The 23405-nt window shown below is 36.4% G+C and overlaps 2 protein-coding genes across 2 annotated transcripts; both read right to left on the minus strand.

Annotated features, from left to right (window-relative positions):
- Positions 1-3067: 3067 nt before the first annotated feature.
- On the minus strand, positions 3068-4300 carry LOC110452769. The gene has a single exon (XM_021501446.1). The coding sequence runs from the start codon at positions 4298-4300 to the stop codon at positions 3068-3070; it is 1233 nt and encodes a 410-aa protein (XP_021357121.1).
- A 14925-nt stretch (positions 4301-19225) lies between these two features.
- LOC110452781 lies at positions 19226-21220 on the minus strand. Its single transcript, XM_021501458.1, has one exon. It carries the CDS (start codon positions 21142-21144, stop codon positions 19531-19533), a length of 1614 nt encoding a protein of 537 aa, XP_021357133.1. The 5' UTR covers positions 21145-21220; the 3' UTR covers positions 19226-19530.
- Positions 21221-23405: the final 2185 nt, after the last annotated feature.

The following is a 23405-nucleotide window of genomic DNA, read 5'->3' on the forward strand; positions in this document are numbered from 1 at the left end:
ACTGGAGATTCCGGCGAGTATACCTACCTCAACTGAGGTGTATCAATATTCTAGTATAGATACAAATATATACAGGTAAGTAAATCTAACTCTGCAACATTGCCTATGTCCGAGCAATCACTGCTTGTGATCATTGACGTCTTGTACTAATAAATATATACAGGTGATATATACAAAGCAGTATCTGTGTAACAGTAAATGCAAAATAACTACGTATAGAACAATAAAAACACCTAATACTATAATCTAACTGAGCGCTCCCACTACTGATTGCTCAGAACGTACATATACACACGCGGCCGATCGCTCGCTGACCTCTCACTGTCCGCGACACTGGTCTCGACAACCAACCTGTACTCTGGCGATAGCTCAAAAAGCTCAGTACGGAAGATGTCTCGCTACCATGATAGCTCGACCACCCTACCTGTACTCTGACGATAGCTCGAAAAGCTCAGTACGGCAGATGTCTCGCTACAATGATAGCTCGACAGCACTACATGTACTCAGACGATAGCTCGGAAAGCTCAGTACGGCAGATGTCTCGCTACCATGATAGCTCGACCACCCAACCTGTAATCTGACGACAGCTCGAAAAGCTCAGTACGGCAGATGTCTCGCTACCATGATAGCTCGACCCCCCTACCTGGACTCTGACGATAGCTCGAAAAGCTCAGTACGGCAGACGTCTACCATGATAGCTCGACCGCCCTACCTGTACTCTGACGATAGTTCGAAAAGCTCAGTACGGCAGAGGTCTCGCTACCATGATAGCTCGCCCACCCAACCTGTAATCTGACGTCAGCTCGAAAAGCTCAGTACGGCAGATGTCGCGCTACCATGATAGCTCGACAGCACTACATATACCAATAATGTACAATCTATAGAACTACTCTTGGTTGCTAACCTTAAGTTACCCTGACCACTCGGTGGTCCCTATTACTCCATAAAGCAATCTAACGAGCACTCACAGTACCCGTGGTTTATCAATGTAGCGGACCCGAAGCAACACGATACCTCTCGCTCTTGTAAGTTATGATACTTTCGATTGAGCGATCGTAATTGGTAACAGTCTTATTTAGACATACCCCATCCTTGAAAGCTCGCTCTCTAGTATACTTACAACCATCCTCGATATCCAGGGGTTACGCTCACTTTCGCATCTCTACACCCCTGGAATATGTCATAGCAAAATTGAAGGCGCGAATATAGCTGTTTGATTGGCCTCAGGTTAAAAAAAATTGACCAATCGCTAGGCTGATACCTGTCCTTTGAAGATTACAAAGGAAAGACACCCGACTTCAAATCCTGTCAATGTTTACCCTCGATCATCTGTATCTACTAAAGTGTAATTGACTATGTTCTTTATTCTAATATATTCTGATTTACAAATGAATAAACACAACGTTATATGGATGTTTACAGTTTTATTATTTCATAGATACAGGAATAATTAAAAGTAACTTTCCTTTTGTTTTCCGTCCAAACACATGATAGTGAATGTGTTTGTATAAACACAAGTGATTACATTGTGTCACGCTATGTAAAGTAGATCAAGATAACATCACACAAGTTTTTCAAGTTTTATTCAAACTTTGGGCCATTGGCCCATCAGTATACAAAACATTTTTTTTTTAAACAAATCATGGACAATGTACAGAGGATGAAAACAATCATATTCCATTATAATACCCTTAATTTGTTTGCCTCATATATGAATTTTCCTAGTATACACAATTCTTTAATATCATGGACACTCAATAACTGGACGACTTTGAACACAGATGTTTTTTTCCAATACACACGTACCACAGTGTAACACAGACATTTAAATACACTGTAGGTTTTTGAAAATAGTGATATATAGATATTCTGATATTCCATTTAAAATTTATATATGTTAAAATTAGGGAAACAATATTGTATTTTTTATTTCTTTTAAAAAACCTGGATTAATGAATTGTAAAAACGTTTTCAGTTTTTTTTATTTTGAGAATTTTGCCTGAATATAAGAAAATAAAACTTGTGTAAATGACAGATTATTGGTCCAAACGTTATTGTGATCATTATCTGAGAAACTGAAGTATATATATGTGTATCCTTCGTTTTATATTTTATCACACTTTCATATTGATATACAAAATGTACATATATATATATATCCAATCATTCTAAAATGTAAGAAAACTATCATTTATAACTGAAAATTTCTTTATACAACGACAACCGTCCAAATAATTATAGGCAAAATAAACCAAAAATTAAGTTTATGAGAGATAACATTATTGTATAGAGGATAGATCAAAACAAAGTCAATTGAATCCATCTGTTGTCACAACAGGTGATTAAAAGACTGCCCCAAACACGGGCATATTTTGTTTGTCCGGGAAAGCATTTTTTTAGCACATATATTCAGTACAAACTAAACTTTTCTTTTGGAAACAAATTTTCCGGGTAGATGCGGTTCCACTTTGTTTCAGTCCACTATTTCCATTACATGCAACATACAGTTTGCTATCAACCGTTAACGTTACTGGTTATCTAGCTTCACACCTTAATATTTACATTCTGTATGCTTAGACCCATTGACAAAAATTACATTCATAAATGCATAACACAGGTGTTCATAGAATCTCAGCACGTGGGAACTGATAGTAACCTGATCACACTGCGTAGTAATACACTACAAAAACTACTCACTCGGAACGACCGACCTAGATGCTTAATTCTTACATNTAAGGAATGATATTTATTTTTTCAACATTTATGAGGTCATAACAACAATGGGTTTTTGGACATATTTTACATGAATCGCTAACGCGATTCATTCAATATGTCCATAAACCCATTGTTGTTATGACCTCATAAATGTTGAAAAAATAAAAATCATTCCTTAAATAACGTCAACGTCAAATTTACACCACATATCAATGACTGATCCATTCAGTTCTATATATCTATATATGTAGTACAGGTAGAACATTAAGGGATTATCTCTAAACACATTTTTACCCGGCTATATTTTCTATCATTACCACGGATTTCTGTATGTCACAATACTTGTCTAACTCTACAGTCGCATCACGTGTACGGTACCGTCCAAACACCCGATCCACACGTCCCCACACGTGTCTACAGCCACCGCTGTAGGGTTGACCACTCCATGTTTCTGGTCCAGGAGACACGTGGCCTGTGTACTATCTCTCGGTAGGACATGCACCTGGTTGTTAGTGTAGTCTGGTACAAACAGTCTGTCGTACTTGTCACATGAAATCCTACAGAGGTTCCTACTACCAACCGTTTGACCGTTGTATAGTTCACCAGACCATTTATAATTGATTGTACCAGATCTGTCTGTTATGATTGATACATTACTAACGTTCGACACTGCAATGTCTCCTGACGACAAACATGTAATATACCGCCCCTCCATTCCACACGTCACCTTCCTCACAATCGTACCTGACTGATTCAGTACCACTATGTCTGGTGTGTCTGTACTAACAAACACCTCGTCCCTCTCGTTAATGCTGATGTCGAATGCGGTATGAGGTTTAATGTCAGCAAATGTTGTCACCTGTTTGTTATGTAGTGATAGTTTATATACATATATACTACATGGATAACTGGTCATAAGTATGTCTGTTGTCCCGACCATGGTGATTCTGTACGGACAGAAGCTCAATTTTACTGTCTTGATGACCACACCCTCCTTGTTAACCAGTACCAGACCCTGGTATAGAATTATTGATAACCACGCGTGACTGTCGTCGACTGGACATATACCGAGTATTTTATTTTGTTGAATAACAGTAAACTTAGAAAGACGTTGAACGTGTTTACTGTCGATGTCTGTCTTCTCGTACTGGTTCCCGTGGTGTAATTCACCTAACATTTTCGACAACAGGACGGGGTCGATACTTCCGGTAACAAAGCTTGGTAGTTTCGGTAGAACATCCTTCACATTAACATCATACAATGGTAGAGTTGTCCTCAATGACCTTTCCATTTCAAATGTACTCGTTGTATCCGTCATTTCCGCTTTTTCAAGCAGACTCGTCAACTCTCTGACATTTTTCTCCGATTCTTGACAATCTTTTTGATGCAATACTGCTTCTTCCTTTTCCAGGGACGATAACTCGGCCAGGACTGCATCCGCGATAGAATCTATTTCTGACTTTATCATTGCCCGCTGTGTGTTAACGTCCTTTCTCATTGTATCAATGTTACCTTTGAATGTTTTGTGACCATACTTCGACGTCTCGTTCTTGAAGTGTGCAATTCTAGCAGATATTGCTGTCATATGTTCTTGTAAATGTTGCTTTTTGATTTGAAATTCGTCTTCAAAATGTTTCCAGTTGTGTTGTTTGTGTGTCTGGGAAAAACACATCAAACACATCAGTATGTCACAATCACAACAGTACACGTCACACAGTTTACCGGGATGTAGTTTACATACCTCCGGTACAGGCTTGTCGCCCTGACGGGTAGCCTTCCCTATCGACGAGACGTCATCGTTTCTAGTTTTCTTTCCGCGTGTATGGGTTTCCTTACACCGGTCACATAAATTCTCCTGGCAATCGTTACAGTACCATCTAACCCCGTCTTCACTGTCACACAAATCACACGTGTAGGTAACGGGTTCCTGGGCACGCCGTACGGATCTGTTACTTGCCATAGTGTCTGCTGTTTTTGTTTGAATGTGAAAAACTTGACTCACGGACAGAGAAACGCCACCTTACTATAAACTTCCTTGTTACAGTATGCCACGTGACCAGAAGTCAGCTGATAAGTGATAAATAGGTCATAACTTCATATTATATATTACGACATATGGTCTGGAACTTCACCGATCTATTAATAGATCAAAAGCAACCTTCCTCTTAAATACAAATTCTCAATGAAAATAATCTTGTTTGTCTATATATTGTTGTGAGTATAACACCTAAAATTTAATCATCGAAACTTAGTACCAGTTATCTCCCTTTGAACGATCAACACTAGACCTTCCGTAATAGGTAGGGTTTTGCCAGCGTTTAGCCAACTACTTCCCCCCTCAACCTAAATCTTTCCCCCATTTTATCAATAAGCAATACTCTTATAAATCAATATGTGAAACTTAATTAAAAATGTGATAATCCTTCATTGTTCTACCCCTGCCCAAATTGATATTTCAATAAATACTTATCGTACAGCAATATGGTAGTGAGTGCTTGGCTTTGCTTTTATGTATATCATTTGAAGCTGTCAGTGTTTTACACTTTTGACCTTAAAAATACTGCAATACCGTTTACAGAAAACTCGCATAACTAGAAGCGAAATCATGATTTTCTTTCTACCCTCTCAAAAGTAATTTTCTCCTGTCTAGTAATTTTAAATTAGAGTTTTCCTCGCCATTTTTTCGTGTGAATGCCCAGCCAACTTAACTGCTAAGATCTTTAAAGTTGTAAATATTAGCTCAAAAACAAAAATATCAGGGGTGGCCGAACTTGCACCGGTCTCCCGTATGTAGATTTTTTATCGTTGATGATTGGTAAAAATGTATTCACAATATAATGTTTGCATCAATGACGCCATTTCCAAAGCTAAAGTAGATATTTGTTCTTGTGCGTAACGTATATGTGGGTCGGGTGGTGCATTGGATAGCGCGCTCGTCTTCACCAAGATGGATGGATTCAATACCAGTTACCTGCCCGACCACGCGGGTTTTCTCCGGATACTCCGGTTTCCTCCCACATTAAGAATTAAATCATCTGCGTGCTTCCGTCAGGTCACACAAAGAAGGATTGAATAAGTTCGGGGAAAACTGTTTGGTAATTGCTATAGAAAAAAGTGCAAATTACATATTTGACGATAAGTCTATAAAAGTAAATTTATATAGAGAGATGTTAGTTAAAAATGAAATTAAAAAAAGAAAAAATTGTAATACTTTGATGTAACTGAAATTGTCGTTATATCGATATATAGTCTGAATTCCTGTTCCATCCTGAAACACCGGATTGAATTTCAAGTTTTGTAACTGTCACTGATTGACAGGTGATGATGCCAAATAAAATTAAACAGTTTCTGCCTGTAGTTATCAATCGGCATGCATTGTGAAAAAGTTGATTTCGACATAAATGAATTATCCATTGTTTCTTCTATGAGTGTTGATGCATACATAAATTATGTAAAGACTATAACCAGACTTTCAGAAATGTTAATTATTTCGTTCATATACACAATAACGATAGATAAAGTCCAAGATTTTCCGGTTACTTTTCATCCTTCCGGAAAGAACCGATGAAGGCCGATGGAGTGTGACGTGCTTGTGACGTCATAGTATGATCATCTCTGAACGACGTTTCATGCCAGCTAGTATCAAAATTTATGTGATCGATTTTTACACTCAGAATGTATATTAGTTTTTACCTAAATAAATAAGAAATAAAACATGGGTATTATTTTCACTATATGAAGATGTTCATGTATGAGTTGAAACACAATTGTTTTTGCTTCAAGGATACACTTCCTGTTTCCCCACTGGACGTCTACTTCCGGACGAAAAAAAATAAAGGCAATGTGTATAAAGGGAAGCAACTCTGTTTACGCACGCATGCGTTACCATTAAAGAGCTACGCTCTTATTAAAGAATTGTGTATACTAGGAAAATTCATCTATGAGGCAAACAAATTAAGGGTATTATAATGGAATATGATTGTCTTCATTCTCTGTACATTGTCCATGATTTGTGTATAATATGTATTGTATACTGATGGGTCAATGGCCTAAAGTTCGAATAAAACTTCAAAACTTGAATAACTTTTGTGCCATACAATAGTGCATTTTAATATTTAGATATACGTTCAAAGAAAAAAACAATCCATCAAACAATACAATTAGTTTGAGGGGTAATGACAGATTTGAAACAAACTGTTAAACCCAATGAAGGTACAACAGTTTTTTTGTGTAAGGACAAGGTCGTGCATTTCTATGGTTACCATTTCCATCAGGCGACAAACATTCGGAAACCATTCGGGTAATTCCGTCTGTTTGATTTTGACGGCACATCATGATTGGTCGCCGATTCCTCTCACGATATCACTCAGGGTTTCCACTTCCCATACATTTCTATAAATTCCTATTTATTTTTGCCACTCCTATATTTTACCTACATTTTACTTAAAGTCCTATATTACAAACCAATGACAATGACAATTGTTTTATTCTCATAAACAATACAGTGTAGAGAATACATATATACAAATGGGTGGCAATAATTCATGGTGGAACAGGATGGACATTAGTATTGTAAATTAATTATGTCATTAATATTGGTAATAAATTTAGCCAATGATGTCAATTCATGTTGTGTTACATAATTGAATAATGTATGATATTTAAATGTGTTTGGTCTTTCATAATAATATCTGGACATATGTTTTCGCCTACTATTGAGAATTGGTTGATGTGTACATGTAAACAGATAATGAAATTCGTCGCCAATTTCTCTTAAATAACATAAACTACATAATCTATTTGCACGTGGTATATTGAACCACCTACCACTTTCAATTGGTAACTTAGTATTACATGTTCTTAACTTACAATACGCTTTGGCTAGTTTCGGAGTTCTAGTAAGTACTTTTCTAAACAAAGTTCGTACTTATATAAGTATAAATTTCATTTCTCCAGTTTGATATAAATTTTCCTTTTAGTTGAAAAATGTGTCTGAGTGATAGGGTCAAAAGGGGTCAAATTCAGACCCAGATGTGAGGTCCTTTATACAAATTGTGAATTTCCTCTTCACTTGGTCTCCTGTTCCTCCTGGGAAGGAAGTAAAATGTACTATATTTTATAAAATCATTCAATTTTAGTTATAATTATAATCATATTATTGCAGTTCGACAGTATGAAAATTTAGTCAAAGACTCACCCCTAGGGCCTAAGCTAAACTTGGCTAAAATATCAACAATCTTCTTCTGGTCACCCATTTTCCCTGCAGAGGGATAAAGATTACGATAGTTTATAAAGATATCACAAATGAAAATGGTAATGGTTACAAGTAGATGTAAATACCAGATACGATACCTGATATGTTAGGACACTGTTGACACACTTGCTAGTATTTACAAAAATTAAGCAGGCTTGATGTTCAACTCCTTAAGTTTTCATTTGATTCTTACATAATATTATCGTTTTTAATGACAATTTATTTGTCACCTTTGTATGTGGCATTTAATTTAATATATGTTACTATATATATATATACAATTGTTAAGATTTAGTTCTGGTAAACTTTCGGGCCTGGTTTTCGGATGAACACAATAAATGATATGCTGTAGGGAATTCCTGTATAACATCTACGTCAGCCGTATCTGATACACAAACTGTCCAAGCATCCGAGTTCTGGATTTAATAAGATTTTTTTCCAAATTATTGTAACTGTGAAATATTACAACTAAAATTTGTAACCAAGAGACCAGTCTTCGCAAGCTTAACTAACTGAACAAAAGAATTATACCTAAAACAGGTTTTTTTCCCGAATTTCTGCATTGAATGTATATTCCTGTATAAAAACACGTCTATGTCAGAAATTAATTCTACATATGATAAACTATAGAAAACACTCCAAGATTTAATATCGCGTTTAATTCATTGTTGAGCTAACTGAATTACTGACAACCGGTCTCTGGACGTGTGTGTGATACTCCCGAGAATCAGTGAACAGCTGGGCATACCTACACAAAGAACGTAACAGGCCATTATGAATATTCTTAGGAAATGTCAACCGACGGGTCAGTTGTGTTTGACTATATGTTTAAATTTGTGTTAAAATACCAGTTGTGGTTGTTATTTAAGTGTAGATAATATCCTGTGGTACCCGTGTGTGTCAATACAATAGATTACGACGTACCTGTAAACCAGAATCATACGTTATATAGGTCAGACGTCGATACTCACGGTAAGGGTACCTGTACAGGTAAACACAGGTATAATGAGATGTATAAAGTCGTAGTTAGAAGATTGGGTCTAAATATGGCAATCTTTCAATAATTGTACAGGCTTTTTTATGGCCATACAAAGCGGTCTCTGTGAATTTCCTACTTCATTTTGGTGTACCTCAGAAGAAATCTATTTATCCCAAACAAATACTGTTAACTCAAATAATAGCGCATTATCCAATTTTAATAGATTAGCGCATTGATGAATTAACTCACCCCGGGAATATGCAATACAGAACAATATCCAAGAACTTATTTTATGGCATGCAAAATTTAATAATAGTATACGTGCATTTGTAAATTCTCCATACTAGATTTGTTCTCAATATCGTAACGATTTTATTTTGTGGCCCCAGATACATGTATATAGTTGTAACCTGCACTGGTGTATCTAATAGCAATGTACATTTCGATTATTCAGTATAATTAACTCTGTTATTATCAATATATCTGATATATTAATGAATAAATACCATGTTCTATGGATGTGAATAATTGTATAACATATGGATTAAACAAGGGTTTACATAGTAAATCTCGTTTATTTCCAGGCCTACATATGTAAACACATGCCAGTACACACGTTTGTCTAAAGCACAAGTGATTACACATTGTGCCACGCTATGTAAAGTAGATCAAGATATCATCACACCTGTACCACGTGTGTAACACAAACATGTAAACACAGTGTTGGATTTAGTTGATAGTGATATTAAGATATCAGAATATTCCATCGAAAGCCTAAAATTTTAGAAATATGAAACAGAATTATATTTTCAAGTTTTTGACCAAAACCTGAAATAATGGAAATGTAAACTCGTATTCAGTTTTCATAGTTTTATTTTTAGATTTTTGTCAATCAACGGAATGTTTTAGTTCACAAAAAAGCACTATGTGCTCATGTTATATATATAAACTACAATCATTCGATTACTCATGCGTTGCCCATTATTCGGACGTTCATGCCGAGTTTCCATTTAAAATAGGGGAATTAATTATATACACTGTATGGTTTAATCACACATTCCCATTGTTATACATATATATATCCCGTCATTCTAAAAAGTGAGATAAGTATGACTTCATAACGGTAAATATTTATATACAACGACAACCTTCCAAATAAAGGCAAAATAAACCCTTTACGTCACGTGATATCAATGTTTGTATTTTCTATCAATACCACGGATTGCTGTATGTCACAATACTTTTCTAACTCTACAGTCCCATCACGTGTACGGTACCGTCTTCACACCCGATTCACACGTTCCCACACCTGTCTACACCAACCACTTGAGGGTAGTTCATTCCATGTTTCTGGTCCAGGAGACACGTGGCCTGTGTACAATCTCTCGGTAGGACGTACACCTGCTTGTTGTAAGAGTCTGTTACGAACAGTCTGTCGAACTTGCCACATGCCATCTCACAGAGGTCCCTACTACCACGGAATTAGATTAGAGGGAAAGGCAACTGCCTCTTCGGCATAGGAAATATGTGCCGTGCACTTTGATGTTGCGAGAAACTGCGAGAAAGCGTGAGAATTTACGTGATTTGGGGGAAAAACCCGCCGCTTCAATCATCGAAGAAATTGATTGCCGTTCAGAAGTGATACATTTTGGGCTATCTGTACCGTTACATTGTCCGGATTTCAAAGTAAGTGAACTTTGCTATACTTCTGTTTAAATTTAATAATGTTTGTTATCTAAGGCAAAATGGCGGCCATTATTAAAAACACACTGAATGGCGGGTGTGATGCCATAAAATAATTCAAGTTGGCAACGCTGTATGTTTCTCTGGTAATCGAAACATACAGCGTTGCCAACTTGACTTATTTTATGGCATCACACCCGCCATTCAGTGTGTTTTTAATAATGGCCGCCATTTTGCCTTAGATTACCGATCGCGGGTGGGTTCATGAATGCATGTTATTCTCGGTAATTGATCATAAATGTGTAATAATTTGTTTACATAATTACAATCTGGTATATTATCATCTACACAAAACGATTTCAGTCGCACTGACGATCTAGAAAATGTATTTTAAGGCTCTGAATATAGACCAAAATTCATCGTGATGCAATAGCGTGTGATTTCATTTCCTTCATCGTCTGGCATTTACCCGCCATCGAGATCTACTTATCTTGCTAATAAATTAATTATTTTGACATACGGACTAAACCTAATTGTTCATTTATATGTTTTCTATTGCAACCTGTGGTTATAAGTGAACCCATATATCTGATATTGTAGTAATTGTGTTCTGAAAACGGTTGTAAACGTTTGTTTTTAATAATGGCCGCCATATGCATATGCAGGAATGCCTAAAATCAAAGGCCTGTCTGCTTGTTGACAAATCCCTATTATTCTCAACGATTAATTGTATATTTTGATTTTTTTTTCAAATTGTTGAATAACAAGGCCAGTGTTAAATTGTTTTCATAGTTTCTAACGTACTGATTCACTAGGCTAGGGATATATCCACTGGAAAATATATTTTAATGGATAAAGAATTCTCTATTAACATATAATTACAGCCAAAGTTGTATTGTGAACGTGTTGGTGAAGGGATATTAAAAGTTATATGGCTAGGCTTATTGAGTTAATTAATTTAAGCTGAAGCTTTTTCAAAAGTCACAGATAAAATAACACAGGTCCGATCTTGCAGTCTCTATGATTAAAAGACAGATTAGAGAGCAATTGGCCAAATCTGTGACTTTAAATGTATACCTATACATGTCCTATGCCTTGGATTTTAATGTAAGATAATTATATAATCTTGTGTCACCACACAAAATAAATTGTAGCTCTGTCTAAAATTATGCATGGACAAATGAAATAATAACAGTGATGAATGTGAACAATTGTTCTGAGTACGAAGTATGACAGACAACTATAATATCCATTCTTTGTCTTAATTTGCAAACAATACAGATAGTTACCAATTTTGAAAGGTGTCCATGCAGATACATGTACATGTACACAGGGGTGATAATGAGGCTGGTTGACAACTAGTCTTTACATGGTACATCACACTTCCACACAGGGGTGGACATTTTCAAATCAAAATGTACCAGCCGATTGGCAGATATTGAACATGACAGCTGTGGTTTGATTCCCAAATTTGACATGGATTTTGTCCATCTGACTTGATTGATGTATCTTTTCTAATTTCAGCATGCCAAAGAAGAAAAAAGGGACCAGACTGTCAAAAACTTAACCCAAATCAACAGCAGAAGAGTGTTTCATCAGATGTATGCAAATTAATATGCTTCAAAGCCTTACAAGTTTAATACAAAATTCAACACCAGAAGAATTAATTTTTAAATCAAATAACCAGTTCATTTTTATCAGAGTTAACATTGAATTATAATACAATTTGTATATCACCACTCAAGTTTGTAACATATATGTCGCCTGTGAGTAATAAAAAACAGTTATATTTTCATTTTCAAGTTTTTATTCAGTTGTAAACACACAATAAGTACAATGTACATCTAATGTGTGCATGGAAAGTCATGAAAAAACATCCAGTCACTTACTTCAGGGCTTTAAGTTGATCCTCGATAAGTTTTTTTGGTCTCTCCAAAATTACATCTTTTGAATCTTTGATTAATTTGAATGAATATGTCAATATATGATTTTGACACTCCAAACATGAAGGAAAAAGTTATTTGACTGATGAAATGGTTCAACTTAGCCCTGTTCATTGTATGTATATCATACAAAATCAAGCATATGGACTTTATTATTTGACATTGGACAATAAACTCTCATATTCTGTGAAAATATTACATGTGCTTGTCTATTTTCCCAAAGTATATATAACTTTGTTAACACAAATGAAATAATTAATTAGTTAAAGTGCAATCATCTTTATTTTGTTAACCTACAGCAAAAGCATGTTGCAGGCTCTTGGTTCTGTCTAAGTGTGATTTATATGAAACATGTTCCAACTTTCTCACATAAATAGTAATGATACTATTGAGTAACAATACTGACAACACATCAATTTTGAAAGATAATAAGCAATTGCATATATGTGAACCACAACCTTTAATCTGTATACAAGTGTACACTGTGTTTTAAGCTCAGGACTTATTCGAACTGGATGTAGGCCCTTTAATTATTGTTCTCTTTTTAACACAGCTGACACATCTAAATCAGTTAAAGAAAAAATGTCTTGAAAAACACAAAAAGAAAAAAAGTTACCAAACAAGAGTTCTTTGGAGTAAAGTCACAAAAAGCTTAAGCACTTCTTTCAAAGAAGTTGAATATCATCAATCTTTTAGGAATATATTAATGATTTAAGTGATGCTGAAAATTGTTGCTGACAGCATAATAGCTTGAACGAGTGGGCTTGGTACCTGTAGAACAACAGATCTGAGCTAGTGGTGCTGTCAACAGGAACACTGACACTGGAGCTGTCCCTAGAACAGCAAGTTTCATTTTGGTTAGCTGAAAAAGATGGAAATCAAATTTAAATCATACTAGTACCTAATTATTTGAATACCTTGGACTTGCTATATAGTTTCTGGAACCAGAAAAATGATACTACAATGTGTAATATATTTTACTACTAACCTTTTGACCGTTGTTGAGTTCACCAGTCCATTTATATTTTGTTGTGCCAGATCTTTGTTTTGATTAATAAATTAAGACAGTCTGACACTGCAATCACTCTTGCCGACAAACATGAAATACACAAATATTTTAACCTGGAGTATAAACTATTAATTACATGACTTAAATGCTAATAACCATCAATCATCATTAAGGTGTTCGTCAAATAGGCCTACAGGTGGCCGCATGAGCAGGATTCACAGTGAACAACTACAGTATTTCAAGGATGTACTCTTACTGCATACTTCCCACCTCTCACAATGGAAAACTGTGGGCAATAAATCACTTGCTACCACAGTTTACTGCCCACATAATCCCCTTTCATAGCCAATCATGATCACATGACCATGAAAGGGTATGTGCCCAGTGGACTGTGGTCACAAATGGGAGAAAGAAAGGGGAGATAAACAATAAGTAAATAACGATGAAGTCAATACCGTAGAAAGGATAAACTTAGTTGACACATTTAGAATAAGAAAAAAAGAAGAAGTTAAAAAGGGTTATTTCATGATTGAAAAGCAAACAATAAAAATTACTGAGTTGGCAGTGTTATTGATTTCCTTATCACGTGAGAGGATATAAGCATTTCCTGGAAAGGTTTATAATCTTTAGGAGCTGTTTCTTTATACAAAATTGCACATTCAAATATACCATTCATTGAAAGAACTGGAATTCCTTAGGGATTGATAAACCCTTACATCGTATACATGAAAATGGTTTCAATATCCTGTACCTTTGCCACATCCTGAAAATTAAACTGAAAATGGTGTCAGTATTCAACATTGTTTCCCTATTTTGTTCTAATTGTTGAACAGACACTCCTTACCTTCCCTGACACTGGAGCTGGATAGTAATCCGAAAACACTTGTATCCATTATGAAGGATACATTCAGACACGGCTATTTTAAAATAAAGACAAACTTACCTGGTTCTGATTAGTTCTCACTAAGACGAGAAATGTAAATGATCTGCATTGTAGGTTATGTAAAATGATTGTCCAGGTGAACATTTTTTACTCAATTTTCTTGCTTTGTTCGAGTTGGGAAGCATGCAGTAAGCCAGTTATTGCATGATTTCTCGTCACTCGGGACTTATTACAGCCTCGCTTCGCTCGGGTGTAATAAATCCCTTGTTACTCGAAAACCATGCAAAAACCCTTTACAAACCAACTTTCTTATAACTTGCTTAAATCATGTGACGTGGTCAAATAATAAAGTGTTAACATTGATAAACAGTATTCAGCTTTTATTCTCTAACAAATTCTTCCAAATCTTTGCCAAATTTTACATTTTATAAATTGGTCTTAAAAAAAACAGTAAATTGGTTTTAGCAGGAGAGCAGTTGCATGAGTACAACACTCAGTTCCATAATTGGTTGGTGTTGTAGTTCGCGCTGTCGCTGGTTGAGTCGAAGCTACGATATTTACCTCGTTCCGTCGACTCGCAACACACGAAAACGAAAGGACGAAAAAAGGACACTTTTGTGTCTGGAGGTGATCGTTTTTGAGAATTATCCATCCGTCGCCTTCTGAAACAGCACAATAACGAAAAGATGTAACAGAACTAATAAGCTAACATGATCTATTCAGTATTATACTGTTCAGTGTAACGCTTACTATTCCACTTTTAGTAATATTGAAAGATTGAAATGAATTAGTCGCTCAAGTAACGAAGAGTGTTGGAATGCTGTTCCGTCAATCTTGTTACATCGACGATACTCACACATACAAAGAACAGCGATGATAAGAGTACATAATGCATAAACGGCGATACATCGACCTTGACCATTCCCCAATCAAGCTTTTGATAATACTTGTAAGTAAGGTTTGTTTCAACACCTGTAGGTCTTTGTCCAATATCTATATTAACAGGTTTCTTTGCTTACTTCGAGTTAACCATCTGCACAACAGCTACGGGCATGCCAACGGTGCCTAACAAAAGGACGAGCAAGGCAACATGAATTGATGTAGATTCAAAATATTGAAATGGGGGCAGCAGATCAATTTTCGTTTCTTCAACGCCCCTTAACAAGTGTTTGAAAGCTCACTGGCGACAATGCTGTGTACAACGCGCTAACTATGACTTATGCGACCTGGTGATTTCTGTGTGTAATGCCCCATTACAACAACCTCTTTTTTGTCAATATTGTAGAATCTTCTCCTAAGTGAGTAAAGCAATATCTTTGTGTCCCTTGAACGGGACATTCATTTTTTTGTATAAATAGTAGTTATTACTTGTTTAACGTTCAACATTTAGAATAAATACAACGACCGACTTATTTCCAAAATCGATAGACGCAATCACATCAGTGTGTGTGTGTAACATTCATCTTTGATAGCTGAGAACAATCTGTAAATAGAAGATTACATTTAAACATATGTTAATCTATTATACAAGTTGTGTACACATGCAATGTGTACACGTGTTATATACAATGTATACATGTGAAATACAGTATGCACTCATGTGTGCTATAAAATGCAATGTATGTACATCTTTAATGTGTTTTATACATGTGTGTCATATAATGTGCACACGTGTGTTGCAATGTTTACAGGTGTGTATGATACAATGTGTACACGTGTTTATACAAGTTGAACACGTGTGTCTTGGAATTTGTACAAGTGTGTAATACATTGTGTACACGTGTGTTATACAATGTGTACACGTGTGTTATACAAGTTGAACATGTGTGTTTTGGAATTTGTACAAGTGTGTAATACTATGTGTACACGTGTGTTATACAAGTTGAACACGTGTGTTATACAATGTGTACACGTTTGTTATACAAGTTGAACACGTGTGTTATGGAATTTGTACAAGTGTGTAATACAATATGTACACGTGTGTTGCAATGTTTACAGGTGTTTATTATACATTGTGTTCACTTGTGTTATGCAATGTGTACACATCTAAAGTTACTACATGTAGCAATAACTCAATCACGTGACGGTTTATGTTAGACAACCCTTTTTCATCAGTAGACGAGGGGAAAGAAGGAATTATGGTAATTATGGACAGTTTTGACTTGTCCTGATTTACATGACTAAGGGCATTGTTGATAGTGTGTGAACCTGTAGCTCTGATAAAAGTCTTGTACTGATAAAAGTCACGTCACGTACTGATAACACAAACTCCTCTCTGTATTACTGTATACCGTTAAATATGGCTTTCTTATGTTTATATCAGCGTACTTGTACCTTTGAAAGTATATCGGAAACTTCCCAAACGACAAACCCTCAGTGCAGTACCATTGTTCTGTGGTTGAAATTGAATTAAAATACACCTTAGCATACCACTTATGACTGTCTTTTGACAAATATAATCTAGTATTATATTTAGATTTGAATAAAGATTAAATATTTCTGTAAATTTGATAACGACTGTAGTAGAGGTAGGAACGTAGGCACACACATGTGATTGTACTGATTGACTTGATTTGTTTTAATATAATTTATGCAGTCAGACTTTCCATGCTTTTACATAATTACTTTTACTTGCGGAAGGAGGTATGTTGGTGTATGAGTGATGCGGTCCGACAGGTTACATGCGCGCATTGATATGTTGCTAAAATTAGATCACTATAAATACAAATGATGCTGCAGCTCCTATTCAGAAGTTGATAAAAGAAGATGGCGGAACAAGGTACGTGCGGTCAAGGTCAATTTTATTTCAACTTGTAAAGTTTTGTATTGTTTTGTCTTTCGTCCGATTTCTTTGCGTACGAATTACTCGGTTTTCCACTGTTCCAAGTACTTGTTTTACCAGAACCTTGACTTGAACGTGGACTCCGTTTACTGTTACTGTCAGTACTTGTTTTCCTATACGCCTTGTACAGTTTGTTTACTTTGCTGCTCAGCGAGGCATTTCCGCCTTCTCGGAGTTCTTTTATGTGATTGGTAGATTGCTCGAACGCACGACACAGTTTAATTGTACCTTCCAGGGTATTGCTGTCATCTTTCAATAATTGTAGTTGAAGTTTACCTTGACTGGTGATGATAATTTTGTCCCTGATCAAACGATCTTTCAGTGTGCCAAAATTACAGCGATCTGCCCTATTCCTCAGTTCAGTCAGGAAAATATCGAAAGATTCTTGCCACGTGACACACCAAAATCTGTGTGATTCAATCACCTTATTTGAACGCGGATTACAGTACTGTTTCAATTTTTGGAAAACTTTGACAGGGTCTTTATCGTCACCCTCGGTTTCCCAGGTCTTCCATTTATAAATATTCAATTCCCTTTGACCAAAGATTCTCTAGAACAAGTTTGGTTAAAATCCCTTCATCGGTACAGAAGGAGAAGGATCTTTAATGTTTTCGTCTTTTTCCTCTAATGGGCCCCACTCATCTGCCCCAAAGAAGGGGGTCCACACACCTCAGTTTAAACAAAATTGATTCTTTTGTCCCTAAGCATGCTTCAGACTGCATTTGGTTTAAATCCCTTCACATGTATAGTAGGAGAAAAATAATCCTCTATTTCCCCTATTTGGCCCCGCCCCTCCGCCCCCAGAGTTGCAAACACCCTCCGTTTATACAAACCTCAGTCTCCTTTGTCCAAAGATGCTCTAGGACAAATTTGATCAAAATCCTTCTATTGGTTGAGAAGAAGAAGATTTTTTAAAGATTTACCTATTTTCCCCTTATTTGGCTCCGCCCCTCTGCCCCCAGGGGGACAATACCCTCCGTTAATACAAAACTGAGAACCCTTTGGCCAATGATGCTTCAGACCAAATTTAGTCAAAATCCTTTGAGCCGTTCAGGACTAGTAGCGTTTTAAAGGGAAAAGTTGACGGACGACGGACGCTGCGCAATGGGATAAGCTCATTTGGCCCTTCAAGCCAGGTGAGCTAATAAAAACATGTTCAACGGATGTTAATAAATTTATAACACGTGATATTAATAAAAAATATATTAAGTAAGACTCGTTTTATTTCTTCCAAACACGTGATATTACACACGTTTGAAAATCAACTGATTACAAATCGTCATGCTATATCGGTAGAGTAGATCATGTGTTACACAAACATTTAAACACACTGTTGGTATATGTGCTATTGAAAATATTGATATTTAGATAATTAGGATATTTCATTAAACCCCTGATTATAAAACGTATGAAATGATTTTTTTTTTATCTTTGTCAAAGCCTGAAATTTCCGAAATGTAAACTCGTTTTTTGAGATTTTTGCCCAAATGTATTTTTTGTTTGTTATATATATGATTAAATATTGGTGGGTCAAAAGGTTTATTGGTACCACGATCTGAGCCTGTAGTATGGGACCTTGTCTTCTCAAATATATCGTTCGTTTTCTTATGTGTTCATTTACTTAAATATCAATCAAACATTTACATTATGATTATATTTTATCATTGAATACAATAATACGTTTCTATTCTGTTTACATGTATAAAATTACATTAATAAATCCACATAAATATAGCGTTGAATGTCAAACAATGAAGTTGTTACATACCAAATTGTATATTATATCCCAATACAATACATAAAACATTCAATCACACTTTCAAATTGTCATACATATATAACCTATGATTTTAAAATGTAAATATCATTTTACAATAGTAATTATATAAATACAACGATAGCTTTCCAGCCAATAGGCAAAAATCAACCCTCTAAGTTAAATGATATTGATGTAAGTAAAATACTTAATTGTTTTATAGAGGATAAATGGAAAAAAAAACTAAGGAATGTGTGAGTTGACACGGGCAAATCGTAGAAATCTGGGAAGATATTTTTTTCAGCACACTTTACTTATTCTGAAAACAAATCTTCCAGATGCAAGCGTTCTGATGGGTTTTTTATTTACTTTTCCCATTATAATGATACATATAATTCTATATAAATGTTAAGTACAGGTAAAATTAAGGGATTGTCCAGAAATTCGTGGTTATGACAGAAAAGTTCTAACTCCACAGTCGCATCACGTGTACGGTACCGTTCCAACACCCGATCCACACGTTCCCACACGTGTCTACACCCACTGCTGTAGGGCTGATCACTCCATGTTTCTGGTCCAGGAGACACGTGGCCTGTGTACTATCTCTCGGTAGGACATACACCTGATTTTTAGTGACATCTGGTACAAACAGTCTGTCGTACTTGTCACATGACAACTTATAGGGTGTCCTACTACCAACCTTTTGACCGTTGTTGAGTTCACCAGACCATTTATATTTGTTTGTACCAGATCTGTCTGTTATGATTAATACATTAACAGCGTCCGACACTGCAATGTCTCCTGACGACAAACATGTAATAAACCGCCCAACCATTCCACACGTCACCTTCCTCACAATCGTACCTGCCTGATTCAGTACCACCATGTCTGGTGTAGTTGTACTAACAACCACCTCGTCCCTCTCGTTTATACTGATATCACATGCGTTATGTGGTCTAATGTCAGCAAATGTTGTCACTTGTTTGTTGTGTAGTGATAGTTTATTTACAAATGTGCTATGGTTATGACTGGTCATAAGTATGTCTGTTGTCCCGACCATGGCGATCATGTACGGACGGAAGTCCAGTTTTACTGTCTCTATGACCATACCCTCCCTGTTGACCAGTACCAGACCCTGGTGGTGGTATATTGATAACCACGCGTGGCTGTCGTCGACGGGACATGTACAGATTATTCTATTTTGCTGAGTAACAGTAAACTTAGAGAGACGTTGAACGTGTTTACTGTCGATTTCTGTCTTCTCGTACTGGTTCCCGTGGTGTAATTCACCTAACATTTTCGTCAACAGGACGCGGTCGATACTTCCGGTAACAAAGCTTGGTAGTTTCGGTAGAACATCCTTCACATTAACATCATACAATGGTAGAGTTGTCGTCAATGACCTTTCCATTTCAAATGTACTCGTTGTATCCGTCATTTCCGCTTTTTCAAACAGACTTGTCAACTCTCTGACATTTTTCTCCAATTTTTGACAATCTTTTTGATGCAATACTGCTTCTTCCTTTTCCAGGGACGATAACTCGGCCAGGACTGCATCCGCGATAGAATCTATTTCTGACTTTATCATTGCCCGTTGTGTGTTAACGTCTTTTCTCATTGTATCAATGTTAACTTTGAATGTTTTGTTACCATGCTTCGACGTCTTGTTCTTGAAGTGTGCAATTCTAGCAGATATTGCTGTCATATGTTCTTGCAAATGTTGCTTTTTGATTTGAAATTCGTCTTCAAAATGTTTCCAGTTGTGTTGTTTGTGTGTCTGGGAAAAACACATCAAACACATCAGTATGTCACAATCACAACAGTACACGTCACACAGTTTACCGGGGTGTAGTTTACATACCTCTGGTACAGGCTTGTCACCCTGACGGTTAGCCTCTCCTATCAATACCACCTCGTCGTGTTTGGTTTTCTTACCGCGCGAATGGGCTTCCTTACACCGGTCACATACATTATCCTGGCAGTCGTTACAATACCATCGTACCCGGTCTTCACTGGCACACAAAGCACACGTGTAGGTAACGGGTTCCTGGGCACGTCGTACGGATCTGCTACTTGCCATATTGTCGGCTGTTTTTGTTTGAATGTGAAAAACTTGACTCGCAGACAGAGAAACGACACCTAACTATAAACTTCCTTGTTACAGTATATCAAGTGACCAGAAGCCAGCTGATAAGTGTGAAGAAATAGGTCAACACTTCATGAAATATATTACGACAGATGGTCTGTAACTTCACCGATCTATTAAAAGATCAAAAGCAACCTTCCTCTTAAATACAAATTTAATGAAAATAATCGTGTTTGTCTGTATATTGTTGTGAGTTCACATGTACTAGCTTCCTCTGTCAATACACCTATGATATAATCATGTGGATATTGACAGACGGAGGCTAGTCCCTGTGCTTTGTCCCGAAATACTGACGTAACTTCGTACCAGTTATCTCCCTTTGCACGATCAACACTAGACCTTCCGTAATATATAGGGTTTTGCCAGCGTTTAGCCAACTGCTTCCCTACTCAACCTAAATCTTTCTCTGCGATCTTACTTTACTAAATTATTATGGATTTAATTGCATTTTTTATGGTAATATATATCTTATATCTGATTACGATAATTATTTATTGCTATAGATTTGTTATTATTACTTGGTGTACCTTTTTACTTAATACAATTGAATTGAATTAAATACTTCCTGTAAAAAAAATCGTCTGTAATTAATATAGGATAGTGAAATTCGTTCGCCAATACGTTAACCATAAAAATACAGCTGGTGAACTTTAACTGCCTTCACGTTGTGCTAGGGAAGCAACAATATTAGCGCCACTTCGTTCCGTCGTCTCGCGAAACCAAAATCCGAATAAATAAACGACGAACCAATATCAAATGATGTTTTTTACCTTATCTTCTCTTTTTTCTTTGAGCTGTATCACCCCGACATCTGTCTCAATGACATCCTAATTACTGCTAATTCGATGCGGGAAATATCACATAAGATGTATTTTTAGTGCCATAATGAGGTATAGGAATTCCTATACATGGTCTAATGTCACGTGTTAAAGGTAGATAGTACACAAGGACAAAATCGATATGAAAGTCATTAACAGTAACTGACGGGACACTAAAAACCGAGGAACCATTAAAACAACAGTAACAGAGGAGACACCAAAACAACAGGAATCGAGGAGACACCAAAACAACAGGAATCGAGGAGATACGAAAACAACAGTTATCGAAAAGATACCAAAACAACAGGAATCGAAAAGATACCAAAACAACAGGAACCGAGTAGATACCAAAACAGCAGAAACAGATGAGATACCAAAACAACAGATACTTAGGAGACACCAAAACAACAGTAACCGGGGGGACACCAAAAACCGAGAAACCATCAAAACAACAATAACAGAGGAGACACCAAAACAACAGGAATCGAGGAGACACCAAAACAACAGGAATCGAGGAGATACCAAAACAACAGAAATCGAAAAATTACCAAAACAACAGGAATCGAGGAGACACCAAAACAACAGGAATCGAGGAGACACCAAAACAACAGGAATCGAGGAGACATCAAAACAACAGTAACAGAGGAGACACCAAAACAACAGGAACCGAGGAGACATCAAAACAACAGTTATCAAAAAGATACCAAAACAACAGGAATCGAAAAGATACCAAAACAACAGGAACCGAGTAGATACCAAAACAGCAGAAACAGATGAGATACCAAAACAACAGTTACTTAGGAGACACCAAAACAACAGGAATCGAAAAGACACCAAAACAACAGGAACCGAGACGACACCAAAAAAGAGGAACATGTATGGAATGTAAAAGCAGAACAATAAACAGACAAATGCTATTAATACTGTCATAAGTCTGTGTAACATATGTGTTTATTGTCTGATATATATTACACTCTATACCTCAGCTCAGTAACAGGTATTCATGGCAATAAACATTAACATTATCTAATAGCCATGCTACTTTTAAACAAGTCAGTGATGCTGTCCAAAACAAGCCACAACACACCAATTTATTAACATGCTCCATTTTAAGCTCACCTGGTCCGAAGTACCATGGTGAGCTTATGACGTACCACAGCGTCCGTCGTCCGCCAACTTTTCCTTTAAAACGCTACTTGTCCTGAACGGCCCATTATATTTTGACTATGTTTGGTCTGGAGTATCCTTAGGCAAAGGGCACTTCATTTTGTATAAACGGTGGGTTCGGACCCCCTTGGGGTAAATTAGCGGGGCCCAATAGGGGAAATAGAGGTAAAACCTTTGAAATCCTTCTCTTTCCATAGAATTAAGGGTGTT

This window comes from Mizuhopecten yessoensis, unplaced genomic scaffold (genome assembly GCF_002113885.1).
Source record: "Mizuhopecten yessoensis strain PY_sf001 unplaced genomic scaffold, ASM211388v2 scaffold6863, whole genome shotgun sequence".
Classification (NCBI taxonomy): Eukaryota; Metazoa; Mollusca; class Bivalvia; order Pectinida; family Pectinidae; genus Mizuhopecten; species Mizuhopecten yessoensis.